This window comes from Podarcis gaigeae, assembly GCF_964106915.1.
Source record: "Podarcis gaigeae genome assembly, chromosome: 6".
Classification (NCBI taxonomy): domain Eukaryota; kingdom Metazoa; phylum Chordata; class Lepidosauria; order Squamata; family Lacertidae; genus Podarcis; species Podarcis gaigeae.
In genome coordinates, this window is record NC_139682.1 from 30926376 (window position 1) to 30939944 (window position 13569).

A 13569-nucleotide genomic window follows, 5' to 3' on the forward strand; every position below is an offset into this window, starting at 1 on the left:
GGACCGTGGAATTGGTCTGTTATTTTTTTTTTATAAAATGGACAAATTTAGGGGGGTCTTGGAGGTCACAAGTCTCCCTTTGTGCATCACCAAAGTATACGCCTATGTTGTTTTGTTTTAAATGAAGCCAGAAGTTTGGGAAGCCTCAGAAGGCAGTGGGTGAAGGCAGTTACCGTATATATCTCATTCTTTGGGACAGGAAAGGCAGGAATGCTGGGTGAGGCCTCCCCATGTAAGGGGTGTGCTTGTTTCATATGCACAATCTAAATTTCTGTGCTTTTCTGATGGCTTTAACGGCAGTTTGGGGTGAGAAGACAGACTGAAAGAGGTGATTGAAGTCATCTGTTGTCAACAAAATTGTGACTCCCTGCAAGGATGAATGAGAGGTGATTCTTGTGCACTTTAAGAGAATATGACCAAGCTGCTAGGTACGATGTATACACTATAGAAAAAAATTATGCACTTTATTTACTAGCACTGCCGTGTACTAACTACTAGAAATGTTCATCATTCTGGTTTATATGCTTTAACTTCCTGGTATCATTTTATTTGCTTTAATGATTTATAATTTATTCTATAATGAATTTAAAATATTATAATATCCATATTATCAAGCTGAATCATTTGGGCTGAAATATTTTTTTTTGAAGTGAATTTGCATTTGGAGTATTACTGAATGATGTATTTATTTGGAGGTTTTTTATTGCCATATTGTGAGCACATTTATATGGAAAAGTGGCATAAAAATTGAAACAAACAAATAATAAAGCATGGGGTCTACCACTGGACCAGAGCCCCTTATCTAAGAACTAAGGAGATACAGGACTACAAAGTTGAGATAACACACAAGTGAAAATTATGAATCCCGGACACGTGCTCCACAATACCCCATGGGCATGTTTTATTAATAAATCTAGGACAGAGAAAGATGTGTGGCAATTTATCAAGAGTTCCTTATGAACCACATACATCTTTGGAGAGTGAAAAACAAGATGGTACTGCTACTGCCTTGACAACATCAAAATAGAACTGTAATTACTGAATCAGATTTAGATGAAGTAATGAAAAATGGCCAATACATAGAAAAGACAACATGGCTCTCAATACTCTTGTAAACATGCCTCCCTTAAGCCAGATTTCTCAATATAATCTGAGTGCTAGGAAAGCAAACTAAAGTGATATTGACTAATGCAATGCTGACATTTACACTCAATAATTGTTTTATATTTTCATCATAGGATCAAACACTTGCAAAAGTGTTTTGTAACACTTTTAAATAAGCCTCAAGACCTCAAAAGAGAGAGAATAATAGATCAACATGTGAAATTTTAGAGATGTAATTTTTCTTTCAACCCAATAGTAGTTCAAAGTTGTATGAGATTTCTATTAAATCTATATGGTTAAGCGGACAACTCTAGAGGATGTAATAGGTGGTTTTGCTTTGATTTCCTAAAGGCAACTGAGCTGCCCTTGTGCAAGCTCTGTGGACTACTGGAATTCATTCTCCACTAAAGCTCCTTGGGTCTACACATGCCATTCACCAGGACAGACATATATTTTCTACACACGTGGGAACAGACAGGCTGTAAGATGTTAATGAAAGTTATGTAAACTAGCTAGACTTGAAACCCCACCTTTACCACTAGTCCTTGCTATTATGAATTGTCTTATTCAGATAGAACATTTCATGGCAGAGCAACAAGGAATTCAACTTTGGCATAATATGATCGTGACGACAAGCCTTTTTGTTTCCTGCAACGAACCCCAACACAACACATTTGCTGTAATGAACTCATTTATCTCTGTTTCAGTGTATCTGAAGAAGTGTGCATGCACATGAAAGCTCATACCAAGAACTAACTCAGTTGGTCTTTAAGGTGCTACTGGAAGGAATTTTTTTTGTTTTGACTATGGCAGACCAACACGGCTACCTATCTGTAACTCATTTATCTCAGTTGGAGATCACCTCTGTCATATGTCTACGGATAGCTCCGAAAACAGAAATTAGGAAAACAATGAGAAAACAAAAAATGAAATTGGTGCAGTAGTTAGGGAGATTTGAAAGCTACAACTTACAGAACCCTTGAAGTTTAAGTATTTGACCAACCACTGGAATGCACTGTGGGGCCATTTATGAAAACTAAACTAATTATCTCTCAAAAGTAAAGTTAAACAAAGACCAAATAATGCAGGCAGGTCCTGTTATGATGCTTGCCTGCCACCCCTACTAATAAACTGCTTTAAGTGATTCAAAGTATGGGAAGCTGCTCCCAAAATGGTGCTTTTTAATGCTTCCCTCGACTTTATTATATTCTTCAGGCTAACATGTGGGCAAATCTTAAATTTCGTTTCTGCAGTAACATTTGACCCAACCACAAATTAGCTACTTTAGCTCCTATATTATGCAGAAAAGCAAGAGGTTAACATGATATTGGACATCAGTTAATCATGCTGCTTTGTCAGATTTCTGTTTTGGTTAGCCAGAGGAGTTAGTCTTGCAGGTAGGAAGTGCCAGCAAAGGAGGAAGGGAGTGTACAGAATGGAAAGGCAATATTTACCAGTCATACTGCTGTCTCTGTTAATTCCATTATGAAGCTTACAGTGAACAAAGGCTGCATCAAAAAGCCACGATCCAAAGAGGTTCAATATACTGTTGACTTTGGGCCTGTGGGGAGCAGGAAGCGGTCGAGGCTCAGAACTAGTCTGGTTTGGGCTAGATAGTGGAGAAGTGGAAGATGGCTGGTGTTGTACTTTGGAAGCATGAGCGGTGTTAGCCTATTGGAATGAGAGATGGAAATAATCCCATTAGAGAATAATTTTTGAAAAGTCATATACTCAGTCATGTCTGACGACACAACCTTCTCTTACGTAAAGCATATAAAACCATTGCTTTACTAAGCGTAAATACTCACTGTGCTGTTTTTCAGCATTGGCTTATTTACAGTTACAGCTCGATGCCTTCGGTTGTGAGGTGGAGTTGTGTTGACAGCTGTAGTCTGGGGCATGCTCAATCTGTTTACTGGTGTGGGCGGAGCACTATCTGCCCGAGGCCTTGAAATACCTAAAAGAAAAAGGGGAATTTCAGCATTAAGTTCTTTTAAAATCCAACGCACTGGGCATTTAAACAGCAAAGTAGTAACGCACACATATCCATTAATTCTTCCCATACCAGCACCAGTGTTAAAAAATATCTTGTTTTGAAATTAGTTTTTAGTTAAGATTGGAAAGTGATCGAGGAAAGTATTTAGGTAACTACATACAAGACTGCTGCTTACCTTTCAAAAGGGAGCAACACGCACATTTGCACCTACAGGTGGGAAGAGTAAGAAGACCAACAGGAAGCAAAGAGGAACAAAGGCCACCCGAAAGTCACTTTCTTTCCAGCCATGTTACTGCCACTGTCAGTTCATTTTGATCTAGCAGAAACAGGCTGCAATTGACTTTTTTTAAAAGGATAAATCTCTTTCCATTAAACTAAGATAGCTAAGGAATATAAGCTGAAGCCAAATGGTGGCTTAGCGCTATCAAGCAAGCACGCAGGTTCCTCGGGAGCAGACTACAACAGATTTGCTCCTCATCTAGTTTTGCTGCAAGTTTGGCTCAGCATGATGTCTAAATCCAGGCTCGCAGCTTATCTCTCCCAGACAAGCCTCCAGCTTGAGTCAGGCATAATGTTAAGCCAAACCATAGCTTAGTGCTAACAAGCAAACATGTACATTCCTGGAGCTTTGGTCCTGCTGCCACTGTGTTGCTGTGAACTAACACACAGTTTGGCTTAGCAGCTCTGTGTCTAAGCCCTGTTCCTGGTTTGTCTGCCCCTAGTGGAAACCCTGTTTTCAACCTTCTCCAATTGGTGTATCAAATGGCCGATTTCTACTTCTGAAAGATACTACTAACTGCTAGTGCACATTGTTTATAACATTATTGTGTGCTACTCGGTAAAGAAGCGTTTGTGCAACTGCTTGCACAAACAGAAATCACTAGTGAAACAACACAAATGCTAATTTCTTTTGTGCCACCGTTACACTGGATATCCCATTTAATCCTTTGGAAAGCAAAATGACAGTAAAAACAATACTTATCTTTGAGAAGCAATTAGTTCAAACAGTTCTTTCACAATAATTAATAGGCAGGCAGATGTTGATCTTATTAATATTTTGGAGGGCTCTCTACACTCGTTTATTGTAAGAAAAGTACACATACAGGGAATGGTGACACAGATATTTGTAGTAGCAGAGATTAGTATAGAAGGTAAAGCTACTAAAAGGGTCCTGCAGTTTCATCTCTCTCATTTTGGTGAATTCTCATGTATCACAGGCCCACTGCCAACCTGACATTCCCCAAACCTATACTATCCTACACTCCCAGCTAAGTGTAAATAGCATTGCAACATTACATAACAAGGCCTCAGTGCTCGCTTGCATCTCCCTCTCAGGCAAATTATCCTCTTTGTTCTGTTTTCCACATTTCAGTATTACTCATGGAGGAGTATAAAGCATCTGCATCAAGGGTAAGCGCTATTCATGATGCATGAAGGACTCAGGTTTGTTAAATACCCACAGTTCTATAACATTTTCAAGTCACAAGTGCATGCTATTCATACAACAGTTCTTTACTGACAAGCAGAATATCAGGAAAAAAAACAACCTTAAGTAATGGATAATAAGAGGACAGAAGCAATTTACAAGTCTGTGATTGGCAGTACTCTTCCATCTGCCTTGGTATAATGATTAGCACAATTGAAAAGGAACTGTGCTACATTTCATAAACAAAGAAGCAGTATTCTGTTATGAGGAACAATTCATCCAAGAGTTCAGACTTTGTTATTAAAAATTAAAAAAAAATTAAATGGTCATGTTAATATGAATTATACGGTTTCCTCATAATTAAGAAGAAGCGCTCTCTCTCATACTGCAACAGGCTTTAAACAGCATTCCTCAAAGTAGAAGGACCACACTGTTCAGTTTACTGTACTTTTCTTAAAGAGTCCACCTTCTCCGGCAGCTGGAAGAGGAGGACAGGACAGAGCACAAAGAAAGAGCTGTGAGGGTGGGGGAGGGCTTTTCCTATCTTTGGACCCTCTGGAAAACTCAACAGGGCCTGCTATACCTGGAACTGGGTGTGAAGCATGCAGCGGATGGGACACAGCTGTGGGCATCCACCTTGGGCCTGCCCATAAAGAGCAAGTCTAAATAAGAGACTAGGGCAATGTTCACTGTTTCCAAGAACTCTTCTCATTGTGAGACTTTTGTGGGTAAGCTGAGAGTTTGTTTGGACCCTAGGTAAGAACCTGGAGGCTGAGAGGGAGGGTGTGTTAGGAAGGAAAAGAATCAATATTGATTTATATAACTTTATATTAATGTAACATTTTTATATGTAACTGTGTATTTTTGTAGTATTTTAAGTCGTCAGTTGTTGCTTCAGTTTTTTGTACACCGCTTATATATTTTTAATATATTTAGCAGTATAAAAATTAAATAATCAATTCTCCATAATCCAATATCCATCAGCCCAGATTCAAGACAGAGATCATTTCATCACAGCTGTGTCATAAATCTGCATATAGACAAATCTCAGTAGAAAGGTTGGGTGGTATCCAATGCACACATTCCATTAGCGCAAGGATTTACGCAACAGACTTCCCCCACCCGCTGCCCCCAGGTTGTCTCCAAATCTGCACAAAATAATTGCATTAACAGAGTGACTTACTTAGCACTACATTGGATTCAGCCCCTTAATTGCAAGACCTCACATATTTAATCATGGACAAGGTATTAAAGTTATGTTTTTAAAATAGCATGTCTGCTTGTTACAGTGAGAGAGACTTATACCATATTGTAAGAGATACTAACAATTTGGGTGGTGGTCATTTTTTAAACGACCAATCTATTGTTCATATTTAAAATGCGTAACCCATAATGCTGCAACCAAGCAGATTTTTTGTTGCAAGAGTATCTGTATGCCAACCATTTTGTAAAATAGAACCAGAAACTTTTGAAGCATTATCTTTAAGAAGAACCACATCAATTTAATAGAAAATTTCTATCATGACAGAATACTGCAGCTTTCCAGGATTTGATGCAAACCCCAACCACTGTTAAAATCATCACCCCTGCCCCCAGATTCTTGTCACCCAGGAGAGTCCAACAAGTTTTAATACCATATCTGGGTAATCTTTCACACCCACTGGTTGTAAAGACAGCAACTCCTGGAGAAAAAAGAAATTATATTGCTACTATATTATGTACTGCAATGGAAACATTTCCATAAAGCAGTTTTTCAGGAAAATGAATATTTAGTAAAAGCATTTATGGTTTCACAAGAAGAGGCAGTTTTAATTAACACCAAACACAACTGCTGAGAAACTCCTGAGAATGAAATCATGACAAGTTTTAAGGCATCTAGCTGAATATATTATCAATTACTTTTCAGAACCTCTAAGTAAGATATGAGAGCCCTATTTAGGAATTAGTTTTGCTGGGGACCACCCCAAAAAGGGAATAGGGGAGGTTGCAGATCAAACCCCAATATCTTGTTGCAAGGGCCTCACTGCCCCCAAAGCTGTTCATCCAAACCTATTTTGAGATTGTGGGGTTGGATAGGTGAGAGGGGCAGATGGTACCAGAACTGGGAGCTCAATTTGGTCCAGAAGTCACTAGTTCCCAACTGATGAAAATAGAATACAGTTGCTGCACAGATGACAAGGAGAAAATAATGATTAACACAAACAGCCCCGCAGACAAACATCTGAAATATTAGATGTACCAATACAAAGTATTAACATCTATTTGAGTTGCTTACAAAAGGCAAGTAACATCCTATAAATTAAGAGTAGAAATGTTACCTAAAAATGCATCCACTAAGCAACTGATCCCACGCATAGCACGAAAGAATATTTGAGGCAGATGTTTAAGGCAGGGGTACTGATTCAATTCCTGAGCCATTCCACTCACATTCAGGAACTGTTCCTGAAATTTGGGGGTTGAGCTTATAATTGCTGGATTACTCAAATCCACAGGATTACTACAAGGGAGAGAAAAGACTCTGTTTAATCATAATACATTTAACAGATGTAAAAAGTAAAATACACTAAATATTGAAATTATAAAATGTTCATTTTTTAAAAAAAGCTCTGCTACGAGTTAGAGATGTCGAAAAACAAGTAGCCTTTATAAGATTAAACCTACCAATTAAAAGATAGACAAATCATTGTACTATGTTGGCCACTTTCGAATATTTCACAAGTATCCACTTCTTCTTCTTATTAGCTACCTTCTCTCACACTACTTTTCAAAGTTGCTTTAACTTTTATGGAAGTTTTAAAGAAGTTGACAGCATCTGTTTATAAGAACAGTGATCAGCTACACCCAGTAAACAAAAATGCTGAAGTCTTTTGCAAATTAAAAGTACTATTAGCAGCAGTTACCCTGCGGCACATGATCTTTGCCTCAGGCTGAGGAGCATGGAATGAGACAGTATTGCAAGACTCAATGCAACTGGAGAGACAAGGAAGCACTAAGGTACATAAAAATAGGCTACTCAGTGTGTGTAGCTGCTAAATATCTGAAGGGAACCAAAATGAAGGGTATACAGAATTGCAAACGAAAAGTATCTGAAGCCATGAATGAAATGCTGAAGGGCAAAACTATACATGGTGTTCAGGAGAATAGTTGAAGGCAAACAAGTATCAGGTACTAAAATCCAGAATGACTATACAGTGGTACCTCTGGTTGCAAACGGGATCCATTCCAGAGCTCCGGTCGCATCCCGAGGAATTCACAACCGGAGGTGCTGCTTCGGCACATGGCGTGGTTTAGCGCTTTTGCACATGCGCGTGGGATGAAGCCCAGAAAAATACTTCTGGGTTTGCCACGTATGTATCCCAAAGGACATGTAACTGGAGGTGAACGCAAGTAGAGGTACTACTGTATCTCTATCACATGCAAGCTAGACAGAAAGATCTAGGAACTCATCCTACTATAACTTGGATCTTGTCACAGGCACCTGTGAAGCATTATCTGCCACAATATTATACATCCCTACCACAACTAGGGCATCTGATTCCAATAAGCCACACCCCCTAGAGGACTCATTCACATATATAACGTATCAAATTTTGATAAATACACTAGTAACATTGCATGCTTTTTGTTATGTACAGTACCTCAGCATATGTAAAAAGCGAAACCAAGTCTGGGCAACACACTCATTATCCATTTCAGGAGGAATCAGACTGGCATCTTCATCAGGGATTTTAAAAGGTGGGAACGACGGCCCGTATGTAAAACGTAGCAATCTGGAGGAAAAGTCAGACTATCAGTGAGTTTGTAGTTCTGCATGATTTCACTCTGCCTAATTATAAACGATGCATCCATATTTCATTGGCGATATCTGCTTCCCTCTCACTAAGATGAAGCACGGGGCTTCCTCCAGGTTGGAATCCACCTCACTGGTGGAGGCCAGTGGAGAGAAGCCCATGTGTCATCCTAAACCATTCCCTAACCATCAACATGAGATATTACAATTGTGCTCTTTCTATCATTTTTGACATGTGGTTTGCCCAGACTGTATACCATTTTCAACCCAATAAAGAGTTGAATGAATGCTGCAGTTCCCACATCCAAAAAAAAAAAAGCTGACTCCAGATACAAATAGGGACAACAGAGAAACCAAAATATGTGCAAAGAAGTGTTTTGTGCAAGGGAGACACAGAGCTTGCCATTTTCTACATACAAAAGAGACAAGAAAAAGCTATACCAGAAACAAATACTGTCTGGTTATGTCAGTTGTCAAAGAGTTCACGCTTTGGATCAGGATGCTAAACAGAAACAAAGGAGAACAAAAACATTGAGAGTGTTCTCTCAGCCACTGCCTTTCATTAAAATAAGATCAGATAGATTAGGTCTATTTCAGGTCTTCCTTAAAAACAAAAACACACACTGCAAAGAGCCCCTTCTCTCCACCTCAGTTCATTGACCAACAATGATATGCATTCCAGGCTGGACAGGACACTGATGCCAAGTTCTCATTGAGCTGGTAATCCCGAGTCAGAATGCAGGCTTCTCCCTGACATGTCAATTTACTACGTGCAGGCATTTTTTTTTTAATATATGGTGGAGCATTCCATCATAGGAGCTCTGACCTATATTGTGAAATACAGTCATACCTCTGCCTCAATTGTCCATTTCGGTGGATGTCCATGCCAAACCCAGAAGTACCGGAACAGGTTGCTTCTGGGTTTGCCGCTTCGCGCATGCGCAGAAGCACAAAACTGCTCCACGCACAGAGCGATGCTCTGTTGAGCGTCTCTTTCGTCGAGCGTTCGGGACTCCGGAATGGATCCCGGACACTCGAGGAGGTACCACTGTATTACTTCCCAGGCACAGGTTTTTGCCTCCTCGGTAAGAACTAGGTCCAAGGTTTAAAACTTATTTTTTAATACATGGGGCACAGTCAAGTATGGTACCTGAGAGTGAAAAGCAGTCCCCCTTTTCTGTAGCAAAATGATGGATTTTTGAGGGTGAAGGGAGAGATTCTACTAAAACACACTACCTAAAAATGGAAATAACTACATTATTAGTGTACAGTGGCAGGCTGACGTATGGGAAAAAAAGCAATAGGTTTTCAGCTACCTGGCCGTAAGGGCGCAGATTACTTTGCTCCATTGCTCCACCACTGCAGAATGATGCCTCCAGTTTGCTACCATCTCTTTGGCAGTTTTCCAATAAGGTGGTGTGGGGAAGCACCGGGAACAGGCTAGTAACCAGACTTCAAACAGCACACCAATCAGCTTCTCTGCCAAATTCTCAGCAATACCGCCTACAAAAGAAATAAAACAGAGAAAAGGGCTTTAAAAAAAATTACCTGTGGGGTTTCTTTTTATCATCACTGAAGAAACTTCCAAATATTCCTTGGAGAAAAACAGCAATTGGATGGTGGGGAGCTTATCAAAATAAACTAATGTGCAAAGTGTGAAATTATTTGAATGGAAAAGTAAAGTTAAAATTGTCTTGGGTTTGTAGACTTTCCGTGATTAAAAAGAATAATTACCTCAAATCCTATTGCTATTTTTAAATATTAATCTAAAATATGTAATTCACGTATTATTAGATGGCAAATGTTAACACAGCTAAAGATCTATCATAGAGAACATCAAGAGCACTCTAGAATGTTCATGCACTTAAAAATGTAAGAATTTCAAATTTAAGAATTGGGAGACAGGAAGGAACAATCTAACCAGATGAAATATGGGAATGGATGTGGGGGGAAATATCCTATCTTAATTTATGCATGAATTCCAAAACAATGCAGCACTGGTATGCAGTATATGGCAGCCTTAATTTATGCCTAAAGATTGCAAACCTATTAGAAATCAGTAACAAGTGGATGCATCCACAGCCAGGGCAGTTTCTCAGCTTCTCAGTGCTAGGGCTCTTGCTGGACAAGACAGAAGTTGCAGCCACCAGCCTCCTGCCTGTCAAGCCCTGTGCCCCTTCTCTCCCAGCAAGCCCTTTCTGCCTTTTCTCAAGGGAAAGCAGGCAGAGAGGCAGTATGCCAGGCCTGTGCGCTGTTGTTTGAAGGCATCTTGAGTAGCTTTTAGGCTACATTCAACTTAGCAGAAAGAGGGATTTTTCCCCCGTTAGACTCTGAATGGCCAAGGCTCTCCAGGTGCCTTGGCTATGAAGCCAGCAAATAACCTTCATCTTTCCTCCCATTTTTGGAGTTGGGGAAGAGCACTGCACAGCTGATGGCACAAGCTCTGCCTGCTACTTCAGGTTCACCATTACAAGAAAAGTTGGCTGCTTGCCAGAGGGCAGTTCCACTCCCCATGACAGTGTTGAAGTCTAGAAATCACTGCCTAGCCCTAGAGCACCTCTGAATGAATAAACGAGAGGTAGTAAAAGGGCCTTAGCAACAACATGTCAGTAAAAGCGGCATCTGCTTCAAATGGTAATAGAAATGGAAGTATCATTCAATTCCTGTAGCAATTCCAAATTAAGAAATTAAACAGAATCAGAATTGGACAATAATTATTTCAACACCATTCATTTCATGACAATAGTCCCTCTAAATTTTGAATGGTAGGAAAGGAAAAAAGATAAGGTTCTTAAATGGTCACACTCAGGCCAGAGCCACACACTATAAACAGTTATGGGAAAAAAGGTAAAAACCCAAACCTTGCACTGTTGGAGCTGCCAGCAGAATATCATTAATCTGTAGTAGAAACAATAATAAAACCTCCCATGTTTCTCTAGACATAGTGCTTGACTCACGAGCCAATTTCTGGACAGCTTTCAAAACTTGAAGACATAGTTTAATCTGACTGGTACCCTGATCCTGCCTGTAGAAGAAGAAAAACATTACTGCATAAACAGAGTACTTTCCTCCCACCAAAGATAAATTAAACAAGAGATTGGAGGCATTCTTACAACAGATGTTTTGCACCTCTAATAAGAATTGTTTGTAAATGAAGCTGGAGCTAAACTATCTTCAAGCAATCTTAGAAAAGCCACTCATCTTCAAAAGATTTGCAAAACATCTAAATTCACAATAGACCAGGATAGTTTGTAATCCACCAGGTTGAACACAAACTACCAATTCCATATAGTAGGCCTAACAGGAGAACACTAAATCTCCTGTTTTCACTGTCCAGGACAGGCAGGAGCTACTGAACTCCCGTGGGCCAGAACACATGAGTGTTGGTTTGCGTTAGGCTTGTTCAGGCTTGGGTTGAGATAGCCTTATTGCAAATATAGTAAATTGTATCAGATGAAGTGGAGCCCAAAGGGCAGCAAAATCTAAGTAAATGAATTCTGATGTTTGCATGCCAATATGAAAGCTGCCTGCAGCTTGTTTGCTCTTCGGTGGCCAGTGGTCACCAGACTTCACTGGAGCCAAGAGGCAATGGATTGCCCCGACATTCACTCCTTCCCTACAGGGAAAACTGAATGGCAAACAGATTCTTGTTCTGCTTCTTGTTCAAGCCACTAGGCAGCCCTAGGTATTCCAATTGCCATGCAGTCTGTACAGAAGACACTGAAAATGCAGGGTCTGTGCTTCTGCATACGACAAGTACACCTGTGCATTCATACTGTTCACATGACAATGGTATTCAAATTGTCTAATGCTCAGGACAGAGATTAATCCACATACTTAAAGCAGAAAGGCTATAAAAACCCACTTCCCTCCATTTGGTGCACCCAAATTAATGTACATGACCATTATATTTGACAGTAACAAAATATTGTTGTTGATAAACTATTTTTCAGGGACTGTTCCCAATACTGTACTTCAAAATATGTAGGGTATAGATTTTTAGAATAAATATTTTACATTCTCAGACAGCTTTCTTTTCTCTGTTCGTGGACATTTTGCTTTTTTGTTGCTCGGCAAATTTAAATGTTAACAAAAAGGAAAGACAAATAAGCTTCAACTTCAATTAGCACAAAATCCAGCAACAGAGATATGTGCATATAAAATTTGGATAATTTCAGAATGAACTTTTTATTCCAGCTTTGACATCTTCACCAGAGACAGCATGCACCCTCTCAAATCTTTTTTTCCTCTTTTTTTGCAGCTGCAAATTATGGGCATATGCTTTCTTAAATACACGTGTTAAAATCCAACCTCCAAAACAGTAGATTATGGGGCTCTTTTACCCTCCATGTTAATTCAACAACAATTCTTTTAACTACACTTCTAAATAAATGTCTGCTGGTTACAATTAAACTTCGCTTGTAATCATGTTGCCTACATGAAATAATTCACTCTCCACTGCTCTCACCTTGGTACAAATAGATTTTGTAGATGTTTGAGAATGCTCTGGATATAAAGGTTTGGTTCTTTAATAACAGGTAGAGGAATTGAGTCCTTAGGAAAGACCAGAGCCATTATCCAGTCTGTGTACACATCAACACAGTGCTTTACAGTATCACCGTCTAAAGGGAGGGTCAGTCCGTAACAAACTACCTCCATGGTCCATTTTACCTAAGAGAAGAAGAAGTGGAAAGTTACATGACCAAATGAAAACCGGCACCACAGCATAGCACTGTTAACACTGGAAATACAAAGAGAAACAAACAGAAAATTCATCCTCTAACAACTGTATTATTTTAAATCTGGAAATACCATAGCATGTAGGCCTGGATTCTAAGATCCACCTGACTTTGGATCTTATACATGTCTACTCAGGAGTAAATCCCACTCAGCTGAAGGGGGCTCACAGTTAAGTGGGTACAGGATTGTAGCCTAAATGCAAGTTTCCTGTACCCTCTCGCCCCACATACACTTGAAGACCTCAAAGAGCCTATCGAGAAGGTAGAACTCTCCCAAATAAAATGAGATGGGAGTCTGCTGGAAGAATCACCCAATATTAGGTAGATTCCATTAACTTCCTTAAGTTAAGTTACCTTGACATTCAAGCCAGGTTGCTCATGCCAAGATCAAACTTTGTGTTGTATGAGAGATAAAGTGCTTGTACATAGGGTTGCTGAGCCAATCTACTTATCAGATATACTTTTATGCCACTTTTTATGGTTAAACCCTCAGAGGACAACTTCCAACATATCA

General features: G+C 39.5%; 2 protein-coding genes across 5 annotated transcripts in view; one reads left to right on the forward strand and one right to left on the reverse strand.

The window, feature by feature from the left end:
* SLA2 (Src like adaptor 2) overlaps positions 1-13569 on the forward strand; it is a 247460-nt gene that overhangs the window by 149935 nt on the left and 83956 nt on the right. The gene's annotated exons all lie outside the window — the stretch shown is intronic.
* Positions 1-13569, reverse strand: part of RALGAPB (Ral GTPase activating protein non-catalytic subunit beta) — a 57914-nt gene that overhangs the window by 30497 nt on the left and 13848 nt on the right. For all 4 annotated transcript variants that reach the window (XM_083746453.1, XM_083746452.1, XM_083746451.1 and 1 more), the window contains exons 3-9: positions 12785-12987; positions 11178-11341; positions 9633-9819; positions 8165-8296; positions 6845-7023; positions 2913-3061; positions 2559-2775 (exon numbers count right to left, since the gene is read on the reverse strand). In XM_083746453.1, coding sequence (XP_083602579.1) covers positions 2559-2775; positions 2913-3061; positions 6845-7023; positions 8165-8296; positions 9633-9819; positions 11178-11341; positions 12785-12987 — 1231 coding nt within the window. The remainder of the gene's footprint in view (positions 1-2558; positions 2776-2912; positions 3062-6844; positions 7024-8164; positions 8297-9632; positions 9820-11177; positions 11342-12784; positions 12988-13569) is intronic.